The sequence below is a fragment of the Dendrobates tinctorius genome, unplaced genomic scaffold (genome assembly GCF_039654945.1).
Source record: "Dendrobates tinctorius isolate UK_male_01 unplaced genomic scaffold, ASM3965494v1 ptg000489l, whole genome shotgun sequence".
Taxonomy (NCBI): Eukaryota; Metazoa; Chordata; class Amphibia; order Anura; family Dendrobatidae; genus Dendrobates; species Dendrobates tinctorius.
Genome location: NW_027362150.1, coordinates 22,689 through 49,706, shown reverse-complemented (window position 1 = coordinate 49,706; position 27,018 = coordinate 22,689). Strand labels below are relative to the sequence as shown.

Genomic DNA, 27,018 nt, shown 5'->3' with positions numbered 1-27,018 from the left:
AGACCTCTATGGTTGTCACTGCCGGATCCTATGAGTGCTGCCCAGTGGTCAGCGCTAATAGCAAGTGAGCAACTCTGCTACATGCAGGTGATCTGATCATTGCCTGTATGTAGCAGAGCCGATCGGGTTATAGCAGCTTCTAGCCTCCCATTGAGACTATTGAAGCATGCCTGTGGAGACATGGGGTGGTCAGCGGGTGCCCCCGTCCACTGGCCAAAACCACATGGATCAGGGATCGTCCCACCAAACGCCGGCTCTCCCTTTAACATGGGCATAATGCTACTCAGACAACACACAGTGAGGGTAAAACAGTGTGGTAATGCTTTATTGAAGGCTTTACCACAAATCAGGCAGATAACACATAGAACAGTCCCAGCAAAATACCCAACAGTCTCACCCTTCCACTGATTCACTCCCATTGTCGCTACCCTACCTGTGGCACGCACAGAGAGGCTGTAACGACAAGTGTAGGAAGATGACAATCCATTCAGTCCATACAAGGTAAAAGGCCAGTTGATCCAAGGATCACAACCTGGCTTCTCCAAACATATCTATGGTTCAGCGATGGTGAATGGAGCAGATCTGTATTCTTCCAACCAAGGCTGAAAACCCCTAGGTTGTTTCCTGTAGAATGATAGATCTGAGTCTCTCGTGATGTAAAAACTATACGAAGTATATAGTTTGAAGTCTGGGATCTGCCAATATGTGGCTAGTTTTCTGTTTTGGATAACATGATACGATTTAAGTTTTTTTGTCTAGTCTCGCTTGAATATAGATCAATATTAAATGTCTCCTGATGAGTCGCCTTTGGTGAGGACGATGAAACCCGTAGAAATGAGAGGCTTGGAGAGTGAGTGTGTAAATGTCACCTCACCCTATATACTGAGATGTAGGGTATATGTTTTTTTCTATTAGTCACCTTCTGACTAACTTTCAGGGGGTGAATTATGGGTATAGTTTTATATTTGGAATTGATAAAGATTAGTTTTATCCTTTTGTCAGCAAACATGAGGAATGACAAGAGACAACCCATTTAAGAAGATTCAATTTTGGTTAAAACTATGCCAACATTATGAATATAAAAAAGGCTTCTCCCCTATGTGATGTCTCTGATGTGTAACATCAGTTGATTTCCAAGTAAAATATTTCCCACATAAAAAACATGAAAAAGGCTTCTCCTCTGTGTGACTGCTCTGATGTCTAACAAGAAGCACTTTCTGGTTAAAATATTTCCCACATTCTGAACAGGAAAAAGGCTTCTCTCCTGTGTGAGTTCTCTGGTGAGGTGGCTCAGTGGTTAGCACTGCAGCCTTGCAGCACTGTAGTTCTGAGTTTAATTCCCACCAAGGACATCTGTAAGGAGTTTGTATGTTCTACTCGTGTTTGCGTGGGTTTCCTCCCACATTCCAAAGACATACTGATAGGGAATTTACATTGTGAGCCCATTGGGAACAGCGATGATGATGTGTGCAAACTGTAAACGGCTGCGGAATATGTTAGCGCTATATAAAAAGAAAGATTATTATTATTAAGATTCCATTTCTGGTTAAAACATTTCCCACATTATGAACAGGAAAAAGGCTTCTCCCCTGTGTGAGTTCTCTGATGGCTATCAAGATTTATTTTCCATTTACTATGAAAGAAGTTTCTCCCGTGTGAGTTATTTGGTGTGTAACAAACCTCTCTTTCTGGTTAAAACATTTTCCACATTCTGAACAGGAAAAAGGCTGCTACCCTGTGTGAGTTCTCTGGTGCTTTACACAATCTGATTTATTGCTAAAACACTTCCCACATTCTGAACATGAAAAAGGCTTCTCTCCTGTGTGAGTTCTCTGATGAGTAACAAAATGTGATTTCTGGTTAAAACGTTTCCCACATTCTGAGCAGGAAAAAAGTTTCACTCCTGTGTGAATTCTCTGGTGCGTAACACAATGTGATTTATGTGCAAAACATTTCCCACATTCTGAACAGGAAAAAGGCTTCTCCCCTGTATGAGTTCTCCGGTGAGTAACAAAATTTGATTTACGTGCAAAACATTTCCCACATTCTAAACAGGAAAAAGGCTTCTCCCCTGTGTGAGTTCTCTGGTGAGTAACAAGCTCTGTTTTCTGATTAAAACATTTCCCACATTCTGAACATGAAAAAGGCTTCTCCCCTGTGTGAGTTCTCTGGTGAGTAACAGAATTTGATTTACGTGCAAAACATTTCCCACATTCTGAACAGGAAAAAGGCTTCTCCCCTGTGTGAGTTGTATGGTGAGTATCAAATTGTGATTTATATACAAAACATTTCCCACATTCTGAACAGGAAAAAGGCTTCTCCCCTGTATGAGTTCTACGGTGAGTAACAAAATTTGATTTACGTGCAAAACATTTCCCACATTCTGAACAGGAAAAAGGCTTCTCCCCTGTGTGAGTTCTCTGGTGAGTAACAAGCTCTGATTTCTGATTAAAACATTTCCCACATTCTGAACATGAAAAAGGCTTCTCCCCTGTGTGAGTTCTCCGGTGAGTAACAAAATTTGATTTACGTGCAAAACATTTCCCACATTCTGAACAGGAAAAAGGCTTCTCCCCTGTGTGAGTTCTCTGGTGAGTAACAAGCTCTGATTTCTGATTAAAACATTTCCCACATTTTGAACATGAAAAAGGCTTCTCCCCTGTGTGAGTTCTCTGGTGAGTAACAAAATTTGATTTACGTGCAAAACATTTCCCACATTCTGAACAGGAAAAAGGCTTCTCCCCTGTGTGAGTTCTCTGGTGCCTAACAAGAAACGATTTCCATTTAAAACATTTCCCACATTCTGAACAGGAAAAAGGTTTCTCCCCTGTGTGAGTTCTTTGGTGTATAACAAGATTACATTTCTGGATAAAACATTTCCCACATTCTGAACATGAAAATGACTTATTTGCTTTAGGAGCAGTTTGTTTTTTAATGCCTCTTTTGTGACTTTGATTTTCCTTAGTAGTCGGTAATGAATCAGAAGATGGGACCTGTTTCATAGGATCAGATGACAGATCTTTGCTGTGAATGGATGATGGCATATCTAGAGTAACAGCAATCACTTGAGTTGTATCTTGTAGGATCCCAAGATCATCTGATTTAAAAATTGAAGATGCCAGCTGTCCATCTGATCTCCTGGTACGGTCATCTGCTAAGATAAAAAACAAATATTTTTAATAAAATATCCGAATTTTATATTTTTGAACATTTCTACTTAAACTGTTGTTAAATATTAATAATCCGTTAATTTCTTATAAGACTCAGTTCTGTACATTGCTTTAGCTGACACGACATAGGCTATTTTTGTAAGCTTGGCTCATGGTACAGGACAACTCCATATATACCGAGATTACGTGCTTTAAGAGACGTATATAATTCCTGGCTCACTGTAGAGGTCGCTGTCTCCTTCCCTCACCATCATGAAACACAGATGCAAGGATGTCATCTCTGCACGGACATAGCTGAACAGCTGGTATGTAACTTTGCTATTTGAGAAGCCGAACAGAGCCAGACGCCATTTTACCATTTGCCATCCCAGAGAAAGAAGGTGACAAGCTTTTGCTATGAACTAATGGACAATCTCTCTTTCACCTATTTTTATGTTTTTCTGTAATAATCTTTTCTTTGATGGAAGAATCCAAATAAACCACTATATTTTATCTGGTAACTAGTCCTGAGTATTTTACAAGAATACGCATTAATTTTACATTGGAGAGCCAGCCAGATCTGAATTTTTGTACTTTTTTGCGGATTTCCCTCAACTTGCCAAAAAGGGGGATTGAACTTTGCTAACGTCAGTCATATGTGCAAGTTATCAGGAACTCCACTCCTCACAAGAATCAGACAGAACCTAGAAGTGAGGACTAAGAAGTGCCAGAAGTGCTGAAGCCAGACGTGTGAAGACAAGAGCCCAGCGTTGTCCATCAAAGGAACAAGCTGAGACATTTCAAGGTAAGAGAAATGGATGTCATTAATTCTTATGTTAAGCAGAGTAAATTGAAATTTAAGTCTGTAGACAAGTCTAATCCAGAAGTATTATGGCTTAGCTTATATGCAGAGTGTGAAATGGAAAATCAGAAATTAGATTCTAAGCTTTTCAACAGAGAAAGAGATAAGTTGAAAAATATTCTACAGATGGTACATATATTTCATAGATCTGTGTCAGAGAAATCCAAAAATGATTGTGTAGAGGATAGTGATATTCCCGAGATTCACTGTAACGTGGAGAAACAGTTACAAGTAGCAGCAGCCATTCAAGGTGACCTTGCAGACGTGGAACAAGATGGAGAAGTAGGAGGAGACTTCAGAACTGACGTAGAGGACGTACAAGGGAAAGACGGACCACTAAAAATAGACGACTCACAGGCCCAACTCCGAAGTAAAGTAAGGAAAAGTTTGCTAAAAATATGCAAAATCATTCCTGCACATGATAACAAAATCCATGTTTGTAGAAACTCTGAGGTTTTTGAAAGCTGTGTTGATAAATTTGAGTTATCTAACGAGGAGAAGAATCAGTTGTTCAAAATGTGGATCCCTGTAAACTTTGCTAGGAGATTATCTTTAAAGTTATCTGGTGAAACACATGAGAATTTAAATGATAAAGACAGATTAAACATTCTCATTTTTTGTTCATCAAATGAAAATCATCCAGATATTGATATTCTTCAAAAATTAAGGATTGGTCGGAAGGAATGTACTTATACATTTATGTCCATATATGACCGTCTGTACAAAATGCTGAGTGAGAATGTCAAAACACAGTCCCTCATAAGGAGTTTTGTAAGCAAATTTTGGTTTTTAAATCCTGCATCTCGTGTTATTGCGTCACAAAAAGATTCTTTATTGGAATGTGCGCAATCCCTTGATTTTGCCAGAAAACACGAGAATCGTGAAAGGAAAATAAATTGTGCTAATTCTGTGAAGACAGGCAGAGTAAAATCTGATCAGAAGCCGGTATTAGCAAAGCCTTCTAAAATGAGTTTTCCCCAAAATCAAATCTATGAAGAAAATTACATGTTTGTTATAAGCCATATGGAATGATGCAAAGGATCACCGAAAAAACACAGATTGAGTTAAGGAAAATTCAAAGTTCTGATTTTCTTTCTGTAACAAAGATGGCCGAATGTGACAGACAGAAGCAGGTGGTGAGTGACATCATGGCCTGTAAACTGAATACTCTGCTCCAAGAATCTATCAGCTTCAAAATGGCAAGAACTTTTCAGGATATTTTTTGCAGAGAAATAAGTATGGGTTTAGGAATTGGCTAAAAAAGTAATTATATGTTGTGTAACAGTGTTATACAATGTATTAGTGAGTTATATGTAATTATTTTATAGAGTATAATTCTGTAGTTCTATAGTTTGTAGATATACATGTTCATACAGTATATACAGTATATATAGATGTAGAAGTAAAGATTGTAGAACTGTATTTTTTAATGAAAATTAAAATCTACTCCAGTAATAATATTTAGAATTATGAATATGATATTAATCTTCTCTTTTATTTTTCCTTAGAATTTTCATTTCAAAGCAGGACTTAATCGGGATAAATTCTCTTACAAGGACTTATGCCTTTATTTACACAGGAAGTTGCAATAATTGCATGATTTCATATTTAACACTTAAAAGGAAATAACTAACTGCATTTTAAAATGTGTTCTATGTGTGCCTTTACTGCATGGCATGAATGACAACCACAGCATGTGAAATTTGAACCTTATTCTAATAATAGGTATACCAGTATACCATGTCCCTGGTTTTAGTGCTGTAATGCCTACAGCCTTAGGGAAAGGATGTTTAAGGGGGTCTCAACTTTTGCAAACCAATGGAATTTTTTTCCAGGCCTAAATGTCAAGTATAGCTATACAACATATATTTATGTCATGTGTATTTGGGGAATATTCAAAGGAATATTAAGACTAAATTTAAATAGTTTACAATGCATTGATAATTAGGATAATTTGGGTTAAAATACGTGTATTCATCACACCTCTGTATGTGGGATAATATGTGACACAGTCTGAGTGACAGTGACTGAGTGTAGGAGCAGCTGCTGAGCGAGTGATGTGATACGTTTGTTGTGTGTGAGGCCTCAGGATTCTGAATGCAAGAAAAAAAACAAAACTGTCTTTAGGAGAAATATGCAGATCAGTTAAATTATTAGAATATTAGGATATATAATGAAATATTATCTACACAACATATATTTCTGTATTTCTATAGTAATTATTATTTCTTGACTTAGTTAATTGTGGATAAGTGCAATCGCACATCAAAATGGTTTATGAAGAAAATCTACATTTAATTTAATTTTTCCAAAGGATAATTTTATGATATTCAAATTAATTTTAATGGTTACACATCCTCAGACAAATAATGGTATAAGCAAGTATAATATTTACACAATTTATAAATTATTTTAATTTTGGTTTTGATAAATGAATTATTTCATGAAACAATATTTTTTGGTATTAAGGGGGAAAATATGTTTTTGATCCTGACTACATCATCACATTTGATTAATACCTCTTCATCACACATTTTAATAAAGAAGAAATATTAATAAGGTACAATGGTATAAGTATTGGGTATAATAACATTGAGTATTATAAAGAGTCATTTCTTTACACTAAGAAGAGTATTACATACAAAGTTGCATAATTTGAATATTTTGGTAACACGAGTTTATGACAATTATGAAATAATCCAGATCATGGAAATATTAAGGGTATATGTTACTGAAGACATACCGTATATACTTGAGTATAAGTCGATCAGAGTATAAGTTGACCCCCCTAATTTTGCCACAAAAAACTGGGAGAACTTGTTGACTCGAGTATAAGCCTAGGGTGGGAAATGCTCCATAGATTATTCCCCCATATGCTGCCCCCATAAGAAGCTCCTTAGATTATGCCCCCCATATGCTGCCCCCATAAGAAGCTCCTTAGATTATGCCCTCCATGTGCTGCCCCCATAAGAAGCTCCTTAGATTATGCCCTCCATATGCTGCCCCCATAAGAAGCTCCTTAGATTATGCCCTCCATATGCTGCCCCCATATGCTGCCCCCATGCTGCTGCTGCATGTAAAAATAAAAAAATGACATACTCACCTCTCCGTCACTGGGTGTCAGATTCTCACCTGTCCTGCGTCCATGGCTGCTCCCCGCTATCTGCCACGTCATCGGTCAGTGACGTTCAGACTGCAGGGGGCGCGGCGCGCACTATCCACGTCACCGTGCCCTCTGCTGTCTGAAGTCACTGACCGATGACAGACACAGACAGCAGCAAGCAGCCATGGATGCAGGACAGGTGAGTATCGCTATACTTACCCGTCCTGACGCTGTATCTTGAGCCCCCAGCTTCTCCGCGCTCTCTCTTCCTGCCTTCAGCGGTCACGTGGTGCCGCTCATTAATATGCGCATATTCATGAGTTTTAATGAGCGGCACCACGTGACCGCTGAAGGCAGGAAGAGAGAGCACGGGGAGAAGCTGGGGGCTCAAGACACAGCGTCAGGACGGGTAAGTATGACCTGACACCCCCGCCCCCCCCCCTCCGACCCCCCGGTGTATATGACTCAAATATAAGACGAGAGGGGGACTTTCAGCCCAATTTTTTGGGCTGAAAATCTCGACTTATATTCGAGTATATACGGTAACTACTCTGCATTTGGTATCAACATAAAGGCCTTATTTATATTTTTATTCTTATTCTTATTTTTATAGTGGTTTGAAAAAACCACTATATTGTAATCCGAACGCTGCTAACTTATTCTTCTTCTTATTATTATTATTCAGTTGATTTCCGCAATTAATGCGGCCCGAACCGCTACACGCACAGACTCCGTTGAGGTGTCGTTTCGAAGCCAGCATCCATGAGAGGTGTGCTAAGTATTTTTCGTGTCGATCGGATTTGTAGTTTTTGCGCAATTTGCGTTTGAAAATTTTTTTCCCGTCATTGGAATGCACTGTCTCCAATGCTTTTCAATAGGAAATGGCAAAACGTGCCCTGAGGCGATTGAAATGGCAGTTGAGCTCATTGAAATGCGCAGGCAGACCCAGTTACTATGCCAACGCCTACGAACGTCACATGACGCCCCAAGGACAGAGCTTCTGCCACATAATATCAGCTCTTAAAGCGAAACCCACAGCACAAATGCAAATCTAGCTTCATCACATGACACATGCCCCTGAGAGAATGTGTGCGCCAAAGTGGATTTAGAAGCCCAGTGAGCCACCCTGGCTCTTAAAGGGCCGACGCGCCAAAGTGATTCTTAAAGAGCCGGCGCACCAAAATGAGTCTTAAAGGGCCGGCGTGCCAAATCGAAAGCTGAGTGACCAAGGCTCCAAATCGGAGGCTCATAGACCCTGGCCTACAAAAAGGAGGCTGAGCAACCCTGGCATCCAAATCGGACCCAGAGTGGCCCCGCCCACCAAATCGGACCCAGAGTGGACTCGCCCACCAAATCAGACCCAGAGTGGCCCCGCCCACCAAATTGGACCCTGAGGAGCCCCACCCACAAAATCGGACCGAGGGGCCCCACCCACAAAATCGGACCCTGAGGGGCCCCACCCACAAAATCAGACCCTGAGGGGCCCCAACCACAAAATCGGACCCTGAGGGACCCCACCTACAAAATTGAACCCTGAGGGGCCCCAACCACAAAATCGGACCCTGAGGGGCCCCAACCACAAAATCGGACCCTGAGAGACCCCGACCACAAAATCGAACCCAGAGGGGCCCCACCACAAAATTGGACCCTGGGGGCCCCGCCCACCAAATCGGACCCTGAGGGGCCCCGCCCTCAAAATCGGACCCTGAGTAGACCCGGCCACAAAATCAGACCCCAGGGGCCCCAACCACAAAATCGGACCCTGAGGGGCCCCGGCCACAAAATCGGACCCTGAAGGGGCCCCACCCTCAAAATCGGATCCTGAGGGGCCCAACCAACAAAATTGGACCCTGAGGGGCCCCAGCCACAAAATCGGACCCTGAGGGGCCCCACCCACAAAATCGGACCCTGAGGGGCCCCACCCACAAAATCGGACCCTGAGCGCCCCCAACCACAAAATCGGACCCTGAGGGGCCCCAACCCCAAAATCGGACCCTGAGGGGCCCCGGCCACAAAATCGGGCCCTGAGGGGACCCGGCCACAAAATCGGACCCTGAGGGGCTCCGGCCACAAAATCAGACACTGAGGGGCGATGGCCACAAAATCGGACCCTGGGGGCCCCAACCACAAAATCGGACCCTGGGGGCCCCAACCCCAAAATCGGACCCTGAGGGGCCCCAGCCACAAAATCGGACCCTGAGGGGCCCCAGCCACAAAATCGGGCCCTGAGGGGCCCCGGCCACAAAATCGGACCCTGAGGGGCCCCGGCCACAAAATCGGACACTGAGGGGCGCTGGCCACAAAATCGGACCCTGAGCGGCCCAACCACAAAATCGGACCCTGAGGGGCACCGGCCACAAAATCGGACCCTGAGGGGCCCCAGCCACGAAATCGGACCCTGAGGGGCCCCAACCACAAAATCAGACCCTGAGGGGCCCCGGCCACAAAATCGGACCCTGAGGGCCCCCAACCACAAAATCAGACCCTGAGGGGCCCCGGCCACAAAATCGGACCCTGAGGGCCCCCAACCACAAAACCGGACTCTGAGGGGCCCCAACCACAAAATCGGACCCTGAGGGGCCCCGGCCACAAAATCAGACCCTGAGAGGCCCCGGCCACAAAATCGAACCTAGAGGGGCCGCACCCACAAAATTGGACCCTGAGAGTCCCCGCCCACCAAATCGGACCCTGAGGGTCCCCGCCCACAAAATCGGACCCTGAGGGGCCCCGCCCTCAAAATCGGACCCTGAGGGGCCCCGCCCTCAAAATCGGACCCTGAGGGGCCCCGCCAACCAAATCAGACTCTGAGGGGCCCAACCGACAAAATCGGACCCTGAGGGGCCCCAGCCACAAAATCGGGCCCTGAGGGGCCCTGGCCACAAAATCGGACCCTGAGGGGCCCCGGCCACAAAATCGGACCCTGAGGGGCCCCGGCCACAAAATCGGACCCTGAGGGGTCCTGGCGACAAAATCAGACCCTGAGGGGCCCCACCCACAAAATCAGACCCTGAGGGGCCCCGGCCATAAAATCAAACCCTGAGGGGCCCCAGCCATAAAATCGGACCCTGAGGGGCCCCGGCCACAAAATCGTACCCTGAGGGGCCCCACCCACAAAATCAGACCATGAGGGGCCCCACTCACAAAATCGGACCCTGAGGAGCCCCACCCATAAAATCGGACCCTGAGGGGACCCACCCACAAAATCAGACCCTGAGGGGCCACACCCACAAAATTGGACCCTGAGGAATCCCAGCCACTAATTCAAATCCTGAGGAGCCCAGGCCACCGAATCGGATCCTGAGGGGCCCCACACACCAAATCAGACCCTGAGGCCAAAGTGGCCCCTGAGAGGCACCCACATTTAAAACGGATCCTGAGTTGAAAGTCTTGCAGGGGCAGCAGCCAAGTGTCTCTTAAAGGGGCAGCCCAGGCACCATTTCAAACCGCTATCTGAAAATCTCGACTTATATTCGAGTATATACGGTAACTACTCTGCATTTGGTATCAACATAAAGGCCTTATTTATATTTTTATTCTTATTCTTATTTTTATAGTGGTTTGAAAAAACCACTATATTGTAATCCGAACGCTGCTAACTTATTCTTCTTCTTATTATTATTATTCAGTTGATTTCCGCAATTAATTCGGCCCGAACCGCTACACGCACAAACTCCGTTGAGGTGTCGTTTCGAAGCCAGCGTCCACGAGAGGTGTGCCAAGTATTTTTCGTGTCGATCGGATTTGTAGTTTTTGCGCAATTTGCGTTTGAAAATTTTTTTTCCCATCATTGGAATGCACTGTCTCCAATGCTTTTCAATGGGAAGCTTAAAACGTGCCCTGAGGCGACTGAAATGGCAGTTGAGCTCATTGATATGCGCAGGCACACCCAGTTACTATGCCAACGCCTACGAATGTCACATGACGCCCCAAGGACAGAGCTTCTGCCACATATCAGCTCTTAAAGCGAAACCCACAGCACAAATGCAAATCTAGCTTCATCACACGACACATGCCCCTGAGAGAGAATGTACGCCAAAGTTGATTTAGAAGAAGCCCAGCCGACGCGCCAAAGTGATTGTTAAAGGGCCGACGCACTGAAATGAGTCTTAAAGGGCCGACACACCAAATCGAAAGCTGAGTGACCCCAGGCTCCAAATCGGAGGCTGAGCCACCCCGGCCTCCAAATCGGAGGCTGATCGACCCCGGCCTCCAAATCGAAGGCTGATCGACCCCGGCCTCCAAATCGAAGGCTGATCGACCCCGGCCTCCAAATCGAAGGCTGATCGACCCCGGCCTCCAAATCGAAGGCTGATCGACCCCGGCCTCCAAATCGAAGGCTGAGCCACCTCGGCCTCCAAATCGGAGGCTGAGCCACCCCGGCCTCCAAATCGGAGGCTGAGCCACCCCTGCCACAAAATCAGACCCTGATGGGCCCCAGCCACAAAATCGGACCCTGAGGGGCCCCGGCCACAAAATCGGACCCTGAGGGGCCCCAACCACAAAATCGGACCCTGAGGGTCCCCAACCACAAAATCAGACCCTGAGGGGTCCCAACCACAAAATCAGACCCTGGGGGCCCCGGACACAAAATCAGACCCTGAGGGGCCCCGGCCAGAAAATCGGACCCTGAGGGGCCCAACCCACAAAATCGGACCCTGAGGGGCCCCGGCCAGAAAATCGGACCCTGAGGGGCCCCGCCCACCAAATTGGACCCTGAGGGGCCCCGCCCACCAAATTGGACCCTGAGGGGCCCCGCCCACCAAATCGGACCGAGGGGACCCACCCGCCAAATCGGACCCTGAGGTGCCCCGCCCGCCAAATCGGACCCTGAGTAGCCCCGCCCAAAAAACGGACCCAGAGTGGCTCCACCCACCAAATCGGACCCTGAGTGACCCCACCCACAAAATCGGACCCTGAGGGGCCCCGGCCACAAAATCAGACCCTGAGGGGCCCCAACCACAAAATCAGACCCTGAGAGGTCCCAACCACAAAATCGGACCCCGAGGGGCCCCGGACACAAAATCGGACCCTGTGGGGCCCCGGCCACAAAATCGGACCCTCAGGGGCCCAACCCACAAAATCGGACCCTGAGGGGCCCAACCCACAAAAACGGACCCTGAGGGGCCCCAACCACAAAATCGGACCCTGAGGGGCCCCACCCACAAAATCGAACCGAGGGGCCACACCCACAAAATCTGACCCTGAGGGGCCACACCCACAAAATCGGACCCTGAGGGGCCACACCCACAAAATAGGAGCCTGAGGGATCCCGGCCAACAATTCAAGCCCTGAGGAGCCCAGGCCAAGGAATCAGATCCTGAGGAGCCTCACCCACCAAATCAGACCCTGAGGCCAAAGTGGCCCCTGAGAGGCACTCACAGTTAAAATGGATCCTGAGTTGAAAGTCTTGCAGGGGCAGCAGGCAAGTCTCTCTTAAAGGGGCAGCCGGGTACGATTTCAAACCACTATCTGTACTTCCTTCAGGAAATACACATCTAGTTCTTCTTATTATTATTATTAAGTTGATTTCCGCAATTAATACAGCCCGAACCGCTACACGCACAGACTCCGTTGAGGTGTCGTTTCGAAGCCAGCGTCCACGAGAGGTGTGCTAAGTATTTTTCGTGTCGATCGGATTTGTAGTTTTTGCGCAATTTGCGTTTGAAAATTTTTTTTCCCGTCATTGGAATGCACTGTCTCCAATGCTTTTCAATGGGAAATGGCAAAACGTGCCCTGAGGCGATTGAAATAGCAGTTGAGCTCATTGATATGCGCAGGCACACCCAGTTACTATGCCAACGACTACGAACGTCACATGACGCCCCAAGGACAGAGCTTCTGCCACATAATATCAGCTCTTAAAGCGAAACCCACAGCACAAATGCAAATCTAGCTTCATCACATGACACATGCCCCTGAGAGATAATGTCCGCCAAAGTGGATTTAGAAGAAGCCCAGTGAGCCAAACTAGCTCTTAAAGGGCCGACGCGCCAAAGTGATTGTTAAAGGGCCGGCGCACCGAAATGAGTCTTAAAGGGCCGACACGTCAAATCGAAAGCTGAGTGACCCCAGGCTCCAAATCGGAGGCTGAGCCACCCCGGCCTCCAAATCGAAGGCTGATCGACCCCGGCCTCCAAATCGAAGGCTGATCGACCCCGGCCTCCAAATCGAAGGCTGATCGATCCCGGCCTCCAAATCGGAGGCTGAGCCACCCCGGCCTCCAGATCGGAGGCTGATTGACCCCTGCCACAAAATCGGACCCTGAGGGGCCTCGGCCACAAAATCGGACCCCGATGGGCCCCAGCCACAAAATCGGACCCTGAGGGGCCCCGGCCACAAAATCGGACCCTGAGGGGCCCCAACCACAAAGTCGGACCCTGAGGGGCCCCAACCACAAAATCAGACCCTGAGGGGTCCCAAACACAAAATCGGACCCTGGGGGCCCCGGACACAAAATCAGACCCTGAGGGGCCCCGGCAAGAAAATCGGACCCTGAGGGGCCCAACCCACAAAATCGGACCCTGAGGGGCCCCGGCCAGAACATCGGACCCTGAGGGGCCCCGCCCACCAAATTGGACCCTGAGGGGCCCCGCCCACCAAATTGGACCCTGAGGGGCCCCGCCCACCAAATTGGACCCTGAGGGGCCCCGCCCACCAAATTGGACCCTGAGGGGCCCCGCCCACCAAATCAGACACTGAGGGGACCCGCCCGCCAAATCGGACACTGAGGGGACCTGCCCGCCAAATCGGACCCTGAGGGGCCCCACCCACCAAATCGGACCCTGAGGGGCCCCGCCCACCAAATCGGACCCTGAGTAGCCCCGCCCACCAAATCGGACCCTGAGTGGCCCCACCCACAAAATCGGACCCTGAGGGGCCCCGGCCACAAAATCGGACCCTGAGGGGCCCCAACCACAAAATCAGACCCTGAGAGGTCCCAACCACAAAATCGGACCCTGAGGGGCTCCGGACACAAAATTGGACCCTGTGGGGCCCCGGCCACAAAATCGGACCCTGAGGGGCCCCGCCCACCAAATCGGACCCTGAGGGGCCCCGCCCACCAAATCGGACCCTGAGTAGCCCCGCCCACCAAATCGGACCCTGAGTGGCCCCACCCACAAAATCGGACCCTGAGGGGCCCCGGCCACAAAATCGGACCCTGAGGGGCCCCAACCACAAAATCAGACCCTGAGAGGTCCCAACCACAAAATCGGACCCTGAGGGGCTCCGGACACAAAATTGGACCCTGTGGGGCCCCGGCCACAAAATCGGACCCTCAGGGGCCCAACCCACAAAATCGGACCCTGAGGGGCCCAACCCACAAAAACGGACCCTGAGAGGCCACACCCACAAAATCTGACCCTGAGGGGCCACACCCACAAAATCTGACCCTGAGGGGCCACACCCACAAAATAGGAGCCTGAGGGATCCCGGCCAACAATTCAAGCCCTGAGGAGCCCAGGCCAAGGAATCAGATCCTGAGGAGCCCCACCCACCAAATCAGACCCTGAGGCCAAAGTGGCCCCTGAGAGGCACTCACAGTTAAAACGGATCCTGAGTTGAAAGTCTTGCAGGGGCAGCAGGCAAGTCTCTCTTAAAGGGGCAGCCGGGTACGATTTCAAACCACTATCTGTACTTCCTTCAGGAAATACACATCTAGTATTATTATTACAATTCAGTTGATTTCCGCAATTAATGCGGCCCGAACCGCTACACACACAGACTCCGTTGAGGTGTCGTTTCGAAGCCAGCGTCCACGAGAGGTGTGCTAAGTATTTTTCGTGTTGATCGGATTTGTAGTTTTTGCGCAATTTGCATTTGAAAAACATTTTCCTGTCATTGGAATGCACAGTCTCAATGCATTTTAACGGGAAAATGTTGCCATAGGGAAAACATGGGGCAATTGCGGGGCCCTGGCGAGATGGGAGGGTCCACTCACGCTGTCTGGGATACCCGCCGGCCGCCGCCACGCCCCCCCATGTACTGACCCCATCCTGCGCCCTCTGCGAGGGACCCACGCAGTGATTCAGCCCCTTAGGCTGAGTGCATATGACTTTTTAGCCCTGCGGATTTCTTCCATTTTTCCTGCGGTTTTATTGCGGTTTTAGTGCGGTTTTCCCCCTGCAGATTTGGAGACAGGGGAGATGGAAAACCGCACAAAAGAAGTAACATGCTGCGGATTTTGTACCGCAGGAAAACCGCGCCGAAAAATCCGCAGCGTCTGCACAGCGGTTTTTTTTTCCACTGATTTTAAGGCTACTGTACATCACAATGCGGATATGCAACGCTTCTGCGCGGTAAAATCCGCTGCGGATCCGCTGCAAATCTGCATCGTGTGCACACAGCCTTAGGGCCAGCAATGATCATCGCTTCCTTCGGCTGTAATCTGGTGTGCGGTGCCGGCACAGGACCTGTGATGAGGTCACAGGAGGGGAGGAGTCAGGGGTCACATGATCAGGGCGGCTGCAGGACTCTGCTGTGCTGGTCTCTTGTCATTATGGTGCTGGTCTGGATGGATGAGGTAACGTTTATGTGTGGGACAGTGGGGTCAGGGAGGTGTTTACAAGGTGGATGTAGCAGAGCTGTGTGTGTACTTGTGTGGGGTCAGGAGGGGTTTACAAGGTGGATGTAGCAGAGCCGTGTGTGTACTTGTGTGGGGTCAGGGAGGGGTTTTACAAGGTGGTAGTAGCAGAGCCGTGTGTGTACTTGTGTGGGGTCAGGAGGGGTTTACAAGGTGGATGTAGCAGAGCCGTGTGTGTACTTGTGTGGGGTCAGGAGGGGTTTACAAGGTGGATGTAGCAGAGCCGTGTACTTGTGTGGGGTCAGGAGGGGTTTACAAGGTGGATGAAGCAGAGCCGTGTGTGTACTTGTGTGGGGTCAGGAGGGGTTTTACAAGGTGGATGTAGCAGAGCCGCGTGTGTACTTGTGTGGGGTCGGGAGGGTTTTACAAGGTGGATGTAGCAGTGCCGTGTGTGTACTTGTGTGGGGTCAGGAGGGGTTTTACAAGGTGGTAGTAGCAGAGCCGTGTGTGTACTTGTGTGGGGTCAGGAGGGGTTTACAAGGTGGATGTAGCAGAGCCGTGTGTGTACTTGTGTGGGGTCAGGAGGGGTTTACAAGGTGGATGTAGCAGAGCCGTGTGTGTACTTGTGTGGGGTCGGGAGGGTTTTACAAGGTGGATGTAGCAGTGCCGTGTGTGTACTTGTGTGGGGTCAGGAGGGGTTTTACAAGGTGGTAGTAGCAGAGCCGTGTGTGTACTTGTGTGGGGTCAGGAGGGGTTTACAAGGTGGATGTAGCAGAGCCGTGTGTGTACTTGTGTGGGGTCAGGAGGGGTTTACAAGGTGGATGTAGCAGAGCCGTGTGTGTACTTGTGTGGGGTCAGGAGGGGTTTACAAGGTGGATGAAGCAGAGCCGTGTGTGTACTTGTGTGGGGTCAGGAGGGGTTTTACAAGGTGGATGTAGCAGAGCCGTGTGTGTACTTGTGTGGTTCAGGAGGTGTTTTACAAGGTGGATGTAGCAGTGCCGTGTGTGTGTACTTGTGTTGGGTCAGGAGGGGTTTAACAAGGTGGATGTAGCAGAGCCGTGTGTGTACTTGCGTGGGGTCTGGAGGTGTTTTACAAGGTGGATGTAGCAGAGCCGTGTGTGTTCTTGGGTGGGGTCAGGAGGGGTTTACAAGGTGGATGTAGCAGAGCCATGTGTGTACTTGGGTGGGGTCAGGAGGGGTTTTACAAGGTGGATGTAGCAGAGCCGTGTGTTCTTGTGTGGGGTCAGGAGGGGTTTACAAGGTGTACGGAGCAGAGCCGTGTATGTACGAGGTGTACAGAGCGGAGCCGTGTGTTTATGGAGCAGAGCTGTGTGTTTATGGAGCGGAGCAGAGCCGGGGGTGTACGGAGTGAAGCTGCGTGTGTACAAGGTGCATGAAGCGGAGCTGTGTGTGTACGAGGTGTATGGTGGGGAGCATTTATACCTCCCGAGTCCCAACCGTCCCGGATCCAGCGAGACAGTCCCGATTTTGAGAGAGAGACTGCCCCAGCCGGGAGCTTACTTTCCCCACGGGACACAGGAGTACACAGCAGAGCCCCAAGGAGCAATTTAAAACTTGCACGTAACGTTCTGCCGGAATTGACGTGCTGGAAGCTGACCAGAAATTAGGTAATTTCAGTAGGAGATTGTGACGGAACCATGGAGGCACTTCAGGGAATGCTTCAGATCCATCACCGTGTCCTCCTCTGACAGCGGACAGCGAGATCGCCTTGGAATCGGGGATGTCGGCCATGTGAGCGGATCATGATATGTCCTGCACCAAGAGGCTCAGGTAGGAACTACAATGGGAGCTGGGGTGCTATAGTATCTTTATAAAATCTTTCTGTCTCTGTTCTCTCTCTCTCTCTCTGGCCCCGCCCACCAAATCGGCCCCCGAGTGGCCCCCACAGTTAAAATGGATGCAGAGTTGAAAGTCTTGCAGGGGCAGCAGGCAAGTCTCTCTTAAAGGGGCAGCCCGGGCACCATTTCAAACCACTATCTGTACTTCCTTCAGGAAATACACATCTAGTTAATTTTCTAATCTATTTTTATTTTAATTCTTAAATTGTTATTTTTCCTTTCATCAATGTTTAATAAAGTAATATCTACTGAGAATATTGCTTCATTAAATATAGCGATGATATGGTTATTACAAAGGAAAATGTTTCACTTCTGAGTTATATGCAACAATTCTTTTATTCATTCATTCGCTCACTCATATATTCTTATTTTGGTTCATGGCTATACATTCCTACATATTATTAGTATAATAAATATATTCCTTATTAATAAAGATGAAAACATTGGTTACATAAAACACAGTGACACCTATGGGTTGAAAAAGGTAATTACACCTATGACATAAAAAAATGTTCTATCACATGAAGAATATGGATAATAATGTATTATCACTTATTATTGGTTTATTATTTCAAACATTGAAATCCATATACGGTACAAATTCTGATAATAATTATATGGATATTACTGATTGCTATGGTACGCTGTGATATTATAGGATAGGAAAATTACCAGATTTGGTATAGAATAGGGAATGAAGACTTCAAGCAAGATACTGAAATTACGTTAATAAAGACTTTTCATATTAAAATTGATTCTTATCAGTTGCAAGAAGAAGAATGCCGCTATCCAGAAGTCCCAGAAGGTAACAAAGCTATGATTACTGAGTAATAGACTGTGTTACTTACAAGTGCAGTATCCACCACTGACAGTCACAAGTGCAGTATCCACCACTGACAGCCACAAGTGCAGTATCCACCACTGACAGTCACAAGTGCAGTATCCACCACTGACAGTCACAAGTGCAGTATCCACCACTGACAGTCACAAGTGCAGTATCCACCACTGACAGCCACAAGTGCAGTATCCACCACTGACAGCCACAAGTGCAGAATCCACCACTGACAGCCACAAGTGCAGTATCCACCACTGACAGCCACAAGTGCAGTATCCACCACTGACAGCCACAAGTGCAGAATCCACCACTGACAGCCACAAGTGCAGAATCCACCACTGACAGCCACAAGTGCAGAATCCACCACTGACAGACACAAGTGCAGAATCCACCACTGACAGACACAAGTGCAGAATCCACCACTGACAGTCACAAGTGCAGTATCCACCACTGACAGTCACAAGTGCAGTATCCACCACTGACAGTCACAAGTGCAGTATCCACCACTGACAGTCACAAGTGCAGTATCCACCACTGACAGTCACAAGTGCAGTATCCACCACTGACAGTCACAAGTGCAGTATCCACCACTGACAGTCACAAGTGCAGTATCCACCACTGACAGCCACAAGTGCAGAATCCACCACTGACAGTCACAAGTGCAGTATCCACCACTGACAGCCACAAGTGCAGAATTCACCACTGACAGTCACAAGTGCAGTATCCACCACTGACAGTCACAAGTTGTTACACTTCGGGTGCCGGAAGCGAGAGTGGACCCACTGGGCCGTGACACCGAACCCTCCCCGAGTGAGCGCACCAAGTGGACCGACCCCTATACAGGGATCGTTAGGGAACAGACTCGGGGAGTTCAAGCGCCACGGCAGCCAGGACCAGGGGTCGGCTCAAGAGGGTGAGCGATGAAGAGGAGTAGTGGAAGATCCGAGGAGGAGACGGGTACACCGGGATCCGTAGGCGGAAGGAGTGGAAGGTGGGACGGCGGGACCAGCAGGAGGCAGGAAAGGGAGCAACACTAAAAGGAGAGAGGACACAGAGGGTTAAACAGCGGGCAGGAGCAGGAGACACAGCGATAACACGATGGCACAGCAGGAAGCACAGAGACAGGGAGCACAGGGACAGGGAGCACAAAGGCAGGCAGCACAGAGGGTAAACAGGATAGCAGCTGCTACAGCAGCGAGCACGGCCCAGACACAAGAGACAATAACTCAATAGTTAGGCGCCTCCCCTAGGGGAGGGCGGCCTGAAATACCTAGTGGAGGGCGCTGATAGGTCGGGCGGGATCTGAGCAGGTCACGCCGACAGACTGCCATAGGCGCACGATCTAACCCTCCGGCGCGTGCGCAGGGGTACCATGCGCGCGGCCGAGGGAAGTGGAGGAGGACGTCGGGAGACCAGCTGCCGGAAAGCGCGCAGAGCGGGGGCGCGCGTCAACGCAGAGACTGAGGAGGAAGCCGGACCAGGAGCGGGAGCGGTGAGTACAGCCGGGGAGCGAGGAGCGGTGCTAACACAAGTGCAGTATCCACCACTGACAGTCACAAGTGCAGTATCCACCACTGACAGCCACAAGTCCAGTATCCACCACTGACAGTCACAAGTGCAGTATCCACCACTGACAGTCACAAGTGCAGTATCCACCACTGACAGTCACAAGTGCAGTATCCACCACTGACAGTCACAAGTGCAGTATCCACCACTGACAGTCACAAGTGCCGTATCCACCACTGACAGTCACAAGTGCAGTATCCACCACTGACAGTCACAAGTGCAGTATCCACCACTGACAGCCACAAGTGCAGTATCCACCACTGACAGCCACAAGTGCAGTATCCACCACTGACAGCCACAAGTGCAGTATCCACCACTGACAGTCACAAGTGCAGTATCCACCACTGACAGTCACAAGTGCAGTATCCACCACTGACAGTCACAAGTGCAGTATCCACCACTGACAGTCACAAGTGTAGTATCCACCACTGACAGCCATGATTGCAGTATCCACCACTGACAGTCACAAGTGCAGTATCCACCACTGTCAGTCACAAGTGCAGTATCCACCACTGTCAGTCACAAGTGCAGTATCCACCACTGACAGTCACAAGTGCAGTATCCACCACTGACAGTCACAAGTGCAGTATCCACCACTGACAGTCACAAGTGCAGTATCCACCACTGACAGTCACAAGTGCAGTATCCAACACTGACAGTCACAAGTGCAGTATCCAACACTGACAGTCACAAGTGCAGTATCCAACACTGACAGTCACAAGTGCAGTATCCACCACTGACAGTCGCAAGTGCAGTATCCACCACTGACAGCCGCAAGTGCAGTATCCACCACTGACAGTCGCAAGTGCAGTATCCACCACTGACAGTCACAAGTGCAGTATCCACCACTGACAGTCACACGTGCAGTATCCACCACTGACAGTCACACGTGCAGTATCCACCACTGACAGTCACAAGTGCAGTATCCACCACTGACAGTCACAAGTGCAGTATCCACCACTGACAGTCACAAGTGCAGTATCCACCACTGACAGTCACAAGTGCAGTATCCACCACTGACAGCCACAAGTGCAGAATCCACCACTGACAGTCACAAGTGCAGTATCCACCACTGACAGTCACAAGTGCAGTATCCACCACTGACAGCCACAAGTGCAGTATCCACCACTGACAGTCACAAGTGCAGTATCCACCACTGACAGTCACAAGTGCAGTATCCACCACTGACAGTCACAAGTGCAGTATCCACCACTGACAGTCACAAGTGCAGTATCCACTGACAGCCACAAGTGCAGTATCCACCACTGACAGCCACAAGTGCAGTATCCACCACTGACAGTCACAAGTGCAGTATCCACCACTGACAGTCACAAGTGCAGTATCCACCACTGACAGTCACAAGTGCAGTATCCACCACTGACAGTCACAAGTGCACAATCCACCACTGACAGTTACAAGTGCACAATCCACCACTGACAGTCACAAGTGCAGTAACCACCACTGACAGTCACAAGTGCAGCATCCACCACTGACAGTCACAAGTGCAGCATCCACCACTGACAGCCACAAGTGCAGAATCCACCACTGACAGTCACAAGTGCAGTATCCACCACTGACAGTCACAAGTGCAGTATCCACCACTGACAGTCTCAAGTGCAGAATCCACCACTGACAGTCACAAGTGCAGTATCCACCACTGACAGTCACAAGTGCAGTATCCACCACTGACAGTCACAAGTGCAGTATCCACCACTGACAGTCACAAGTGCAGTATCCACCACTGACAGTCACAAGTGCAGTATCCACCACTGACAGTCACAAGTGCAGTATCCACCACTGACAGTCACAAGTGCAGTATCCACCAGTGACAGTCACAAGTGCAGTATCCACCACTGACAGCCACAAGTGCAGTATCCACCACTGACAGCCACAAGTGCAGTATCCACCACTGACAGCCACAAGTGCAGTATCCACCACTGACAGTCACAATTAAAGTGTCTAACCTGACAACCAGAGGACGATGATCCTATGATGCTGAGATGAACTGTGTTATCACGCTCTTACCAAGTTCCAGAGGTTTTCAATCACCTGAAAAGCTTCGATGAAGGCTGGTGAACAATAAGGTAATTGTCAGGAAGCTACAACCCTGACCTGTGTCCTGTGCATTAGGACAAGGACTGGTTATGGTGCTATGTTTAGCAAGGAAGAGTCATTTTAACCCTTGCTTTGCTGACCAAAGACGTCACACCTGTTCAAAGACCAGTGCCGATGGAGGATTCCAGAATATCCAAGGCGAGCCAATGTAAGCCCAGGTTTTTAAAGGTGACACTGCACAGATATTAAAGCTGCATTTCATCTATAGACTTTGTTTCTTATCAAAATTTGAATTTATGAACTTTGATTTTATACACAACACGATTCCTACAACATCTATATGCTAGAGAAAAACTGTGTTTTTAAAAGAACCAAGAAGAAGACAGAAGACATCAAAATGAAGACCAGATGACATCAGATGATGATGACTGGACCTGAGATGCTTCAATTTAGACTTAGGGAAGTATAATTACACATATTTTATATGAATATTGTTCACGGCTTACCATAACATGAATTCACATCAATTATGTCATTGAGTACGTATAACAGTAATCTGATATTATTATTATTGATATTAAATTATTTTGTCAAAGAAGAAGAAAAGAAGAAAGAAGATCTTGTTATATTTTGAGGGTTCCAATTAATGTCTGTCTCCCTGAAAAGGGGGAATTGTTAAATATTATTAGTTGTGGATTTATATTAGTTATGGATTTATATATATATTAGTTATGGAGTTGTATTCTTATCACACTCAGTTCTGTACTGGACATTGCCTTCCACTGACACTGCATGTGCTATTTTAGCAAGTGGTAAATGTCAGCTCCACTACATATTTAAGTTTAGCTTGAGGTAAATGTCAAACTCCATATATACAGAGATCACGTGCTTTAAGAGACGTATATAATTCATGGCTCACTCTAGAGGTCGCTCGCTCCTTCCCTCACCATCATGAGACACAGACGCAAGATGTCATCTCTGCACGGACATAACTGAACAGCTGGTATGTAACTTTACTACGAAGAAGCCTAAGAGAGACAGAGGCCATTTGCCATGTGGAATCCCAGAGAAAGAAGGTGACAAGCTTTTGCTATGAACTAATGGACAATCTCTCTTTCACCTATTTTTATGTTTTTCTGTAATAATCTTTTCTTTGATGGAAGAATCCAAATAAACCACTATATTTTTATCTGGTAACTAGTCCTAAGTATTTTACAAAGAATACGCATTATTTTACAGATCCACAGTGTCGAATGCTGCAGAGAGATCCAAGAGAATTAGCATGGAGTAATGACCATTTGGTTTAGCTGTTAGTAGATCATTAGAGACTTTAGTGAGGGTAGTTTCAGTAGAGTGTAAGGAGCGTAAACCGGATTGGAGAGGGTCGAGAAGAGAGTTATCAGAGAGATAGCGGATAAGATGGGAGTGGACCAGGCGTTCCAGGAGTTTAGAGATGAAGGGAAGATTAGAGACAGGTCTATAGTTAGCGGCACAGTTTTGGTCGAGGGGTGGTTTTTTAAGTAGTGGATGTGTGATGGCATGCTTAAATGAGGAGGGAAAGATACCAGAAGAGAGAGAGAGAGGTTAAATATTTTAGTTAGGTGAGGGGTGACAGCAGGGGAAAGGGACTGGAGGAGATGTGACGGAAATGGGTCACTGATGCAAAAGGTTGGGCGAGAAGATTCAAGGAGCCTGCTTACTTCTTCTTCTGTTACTGGTTCAAAATCAGAGAGTGAGCTAGATGCAGTGGAGGAGGGAGGACAGTTCATGGTATGTGGTGATTGGGAGATAATTTCCTGTCGAATCTGGTCAATTTTTTCTTTGAAGTAATTGGCCAGATCGTCAGCTCAGAGCTCTGTGGTTGGGGCCTGTACTCTTGGGTTGAGTAGAGAATGATAAGTGTCAAAGAGACGTTTCGGGTTATTGGACAGTGAGGTGATGAGGGTGTTGAAATAGGTTTGTTTGGAGAGGTGAAGGGCAGTGTTGTATGTTCTAAGCATAAACTTATAATGGATGAAATCTTTGTGTAGATTGGATTTTCTCCACAGACGTTCGGCGCACCTGGAGCATCGCTGTAGGAAACGTGTTTGCAGGGTGTGCCAGGGTTGTCGCCGTCTGTGTTGTGGTGTTCTATTTATAGGGGGTGCAAATTCATCCAGGGCAGTTTGAAGTGTTTCATTGTAATGCTTCAGTGCAGAATCAGGACATGAGAGGGAGGAGATAGGGGCCAATGAAGACTGCAAGTTCTTTATAAGTTTCTGGGTGTTAATGGCCTGTATGTTTCTATAAGTATGGACAGTGGGGGAGACCTGAGCGGCCTGGCAGTTCTTGATAGAGAATGAAAGAAGATTGTGGTCAGAGAGCGGGAGAGGGGAGTTTGCAAAATCATCCACTGCACAAAGAAAATAATATTGCTCCCCATTTCAGGAGAGATTGTGCAGTAATCTAAATTCCTTAGGATCAAAAACAATGTAATTGGTTGTAAGTTCTATAGAAAAGGGCTTTCACTGCCCAAAGTCATTTGAACAGTTTAGGGTGGAGGAGAATGTTGTGGTCTAGAGGCAAAATGGTGATCATGGTAATACGGCCGGACTACACCACCGATAAAGCAGCCACAGCCGGTGACTGAGAGGAATCTGTGACTTCTCTGCATTCAGTGGTTACTACTCACCTGGGTAGTCATATGTGGGAATCTCCTCTTTACACCACTCATCACCCCTCACATATGTCTCTGTAGTATTAATATGGGTCAGATCTTCACCCTGAAACAAATATTGTAAAAGTCACAGACAGATGGAGAAGTCCCATCTATGATCAGCTCTAATCCTGCCATTTCCACCGTTCTCATTACACAAGTATAAAACATATAATACTGGTGGATAAAACAAGACTGAGCACAAGACCTTCACAGCCGTCTACACATCATAGGGGAGATCTCCTGACACCTTCTCTCCATCTACCTGATGATCCTGAGGAGCACTGGGATCTTCTTGGTTACAGTCCTGTGGAAGAAGAGGACGGGGACATCTCTCTGGTGTTGTCCTCTTACTGGATAGATCTGGAGGAAACACATACAGGGACTGAATTCATTCTCTACATACAGATAATTATAGGCCGTGTGTATTTAGTCCTGTCTATTACCTGGAGATGTGAGGGGCTGGGGAACCTCCATTATGACGTCCTTGTACAGATCTCTGTGTCCTTCTAAATACTCCCACTCCTCCATGGAGAAATAGACAGCGACATCCTGACACCTTATAGGAACCTGACACATACAATGATACCGTCATCCCCCGATCCCTTCATAGTGTTACTGTATAATGTCCCAGCATTCCCAGCAGTGTCACCTCTCCAGTCAGCAGCTCAATCATCTTGTAGATGAGTTCTAGGATCTTCTGGTCATTGATGTCCTCATGGATCAGGGGGTGAGGTGGAGGCCCCGTGATTGGGCTCAGGGGTCTTCCCCATCCCTCAGACACAGGGTCCTGACAGCGATCACTAGAGGTCTTCTTCACCACTGTGTAATCCTGGTTATGGAGAGACACAGTAATAAATCTCACTACAGACATTTCCAGAGTCCTCACCTCTCCAGTTCTGTCCATCTTTTATTCCCATAGATAAGAATGATGTAATGTGACGTCATCAGAATCTCTCACCTCTCCAGTGAGACGGAAGAGGATCTCTAGGGTGAGGTGTAATATCCTCTCCGCCATCTTGTCTCTGTCCATATCCATCCCTGATGGGTAAATCAGGAAAATTCTCTTCTGTAGAAGATCTTCACTGAGAGGATCCGATATTGTAGAGACCTGAATGAGAAGAAGATGATCCGATGTAACACCATAAGAATCCTGTGTAATAATACAATTACTGGAGATAATAAGGGAAACATATGAGGAGATTTATTATCTTACAGGGTTTAGTTTTCTTCCCTGACATCTACTAATAAAACCTATATATTTAGGCCACAGACAACAAGCAGTTTCCTCCTCGGAGTCGGCAGCTGAACACGTTCCTCATAGACTCATCTTCCATAACGCTAATTCTCGTCTCATTACCGACACTGGAATCGGCATTAGCAATACTGCAGGAGATATTCATTACACGCGACATGAGAAATAACTCCTTCATGATGAGGACGACATCTTCATCTTCTACTGCGGCTCTAGAGACAGATTTGGCCAGAGTCGGTCACTGCCTCCATCCCCACCGGCCGTCTATATGAAGGTTTCCCATCTTCCCCGCACTGGAATCTTCAATAATAATAATAATCTTTATTTATATAGCGCCAACATATTCCGCAGCGCTTTACAGTTTAACAGTTTCAAAACACAAGTCATAAGTAACAACGTTAACAATACAATAATTAAAGCAAAATAAGACGAAATAAGATGACCCTGCTCAGAGAGCTTACAATCTACAATGAGGTGGGGGAGATACAGAGTACAGGTGTGTATTTACAATGGTGTATTTACAATGAAGGTCCAGCCATCTTGAGGGAGTGAAGGATGGATGGAGATAGTGAATGGGCTACACACGCACACTTACACATAGAATGACTTTGATTAGTGAATGTGATAAGCCGCTCTGAACAAATGTGTTTTGAAGGAGCGCCTAAAACTATGCAAACTGTGGTTAGTCCTAATATCTTGGGGTAGAGCATTCCAGAGTATAGGAGCAGCACGGGAGAAGTCTTGGAGTCGGGAGTGGGAGGTACGGATTAGTGCAGAGGTTAGTCGAAAGTCGTTTGCAGAGCGCAGCGATCGGCTAGGCCGATAGAAAGAAATGAGGGAGGAGATGTAGGGGGGTGCCGCACCATGGAGAGCTTTGTGGATGAGAACAAGTACTTTGAATCGGATCCTATAATGAATGGGCAGCCAGTGTAATGACTGACGAAGAGCGGACACGTCCGAGTATCGATTAGCCAGATGGATGACACTGGCTGCTGCATTAAGTATGGACTGGAGAGGGGATAGTCGAGTGACGGGGAGGACAATTAATAGAGCATTGCAGTAATCCAGGCGGGAGTGGATCAATGCTACAGTGAGGGTTTTTGTTGTTTCCATGGTGA

The 27,018-nt window shown here is 47.5% G+C and overlaps 1 protein-coding gene and 1 pseudogene across 1 annotated transcript; both read right to left on the bottom strand.

Annotated features, from left to right (window-relative positions):
* Positions 1 to 307: 307 nt before the first annotated feature.
* LOC141078010 (uncharacterized) lies at positions 308 to 24,708 on the bottom strand (annotated as a pseudogene).
* Positions 24,708 to 25,519, bottom strand: LOC141077992 (oocyte zinc finger protein XlCOF29-like). Its single transcript, XM_073564783.1, has 3 exons — positions 25,298 to 25,519; positions 25,092 to 25,215; positions 24,708 to 24,712 (listed from the first exon to the last, which is right to left on the bottom strand). The coding sequence occupies exons 1-3, from the start codon at positions 25,517 to 25,519 to the stop codon at positions 24,708 to 24,710; spliced, it is 351 nt and encodes a 116-aa protein (XP_073420884.1).
* Positions 25,520 to 27,018: the final 1,499 nt, after the last annotated feature.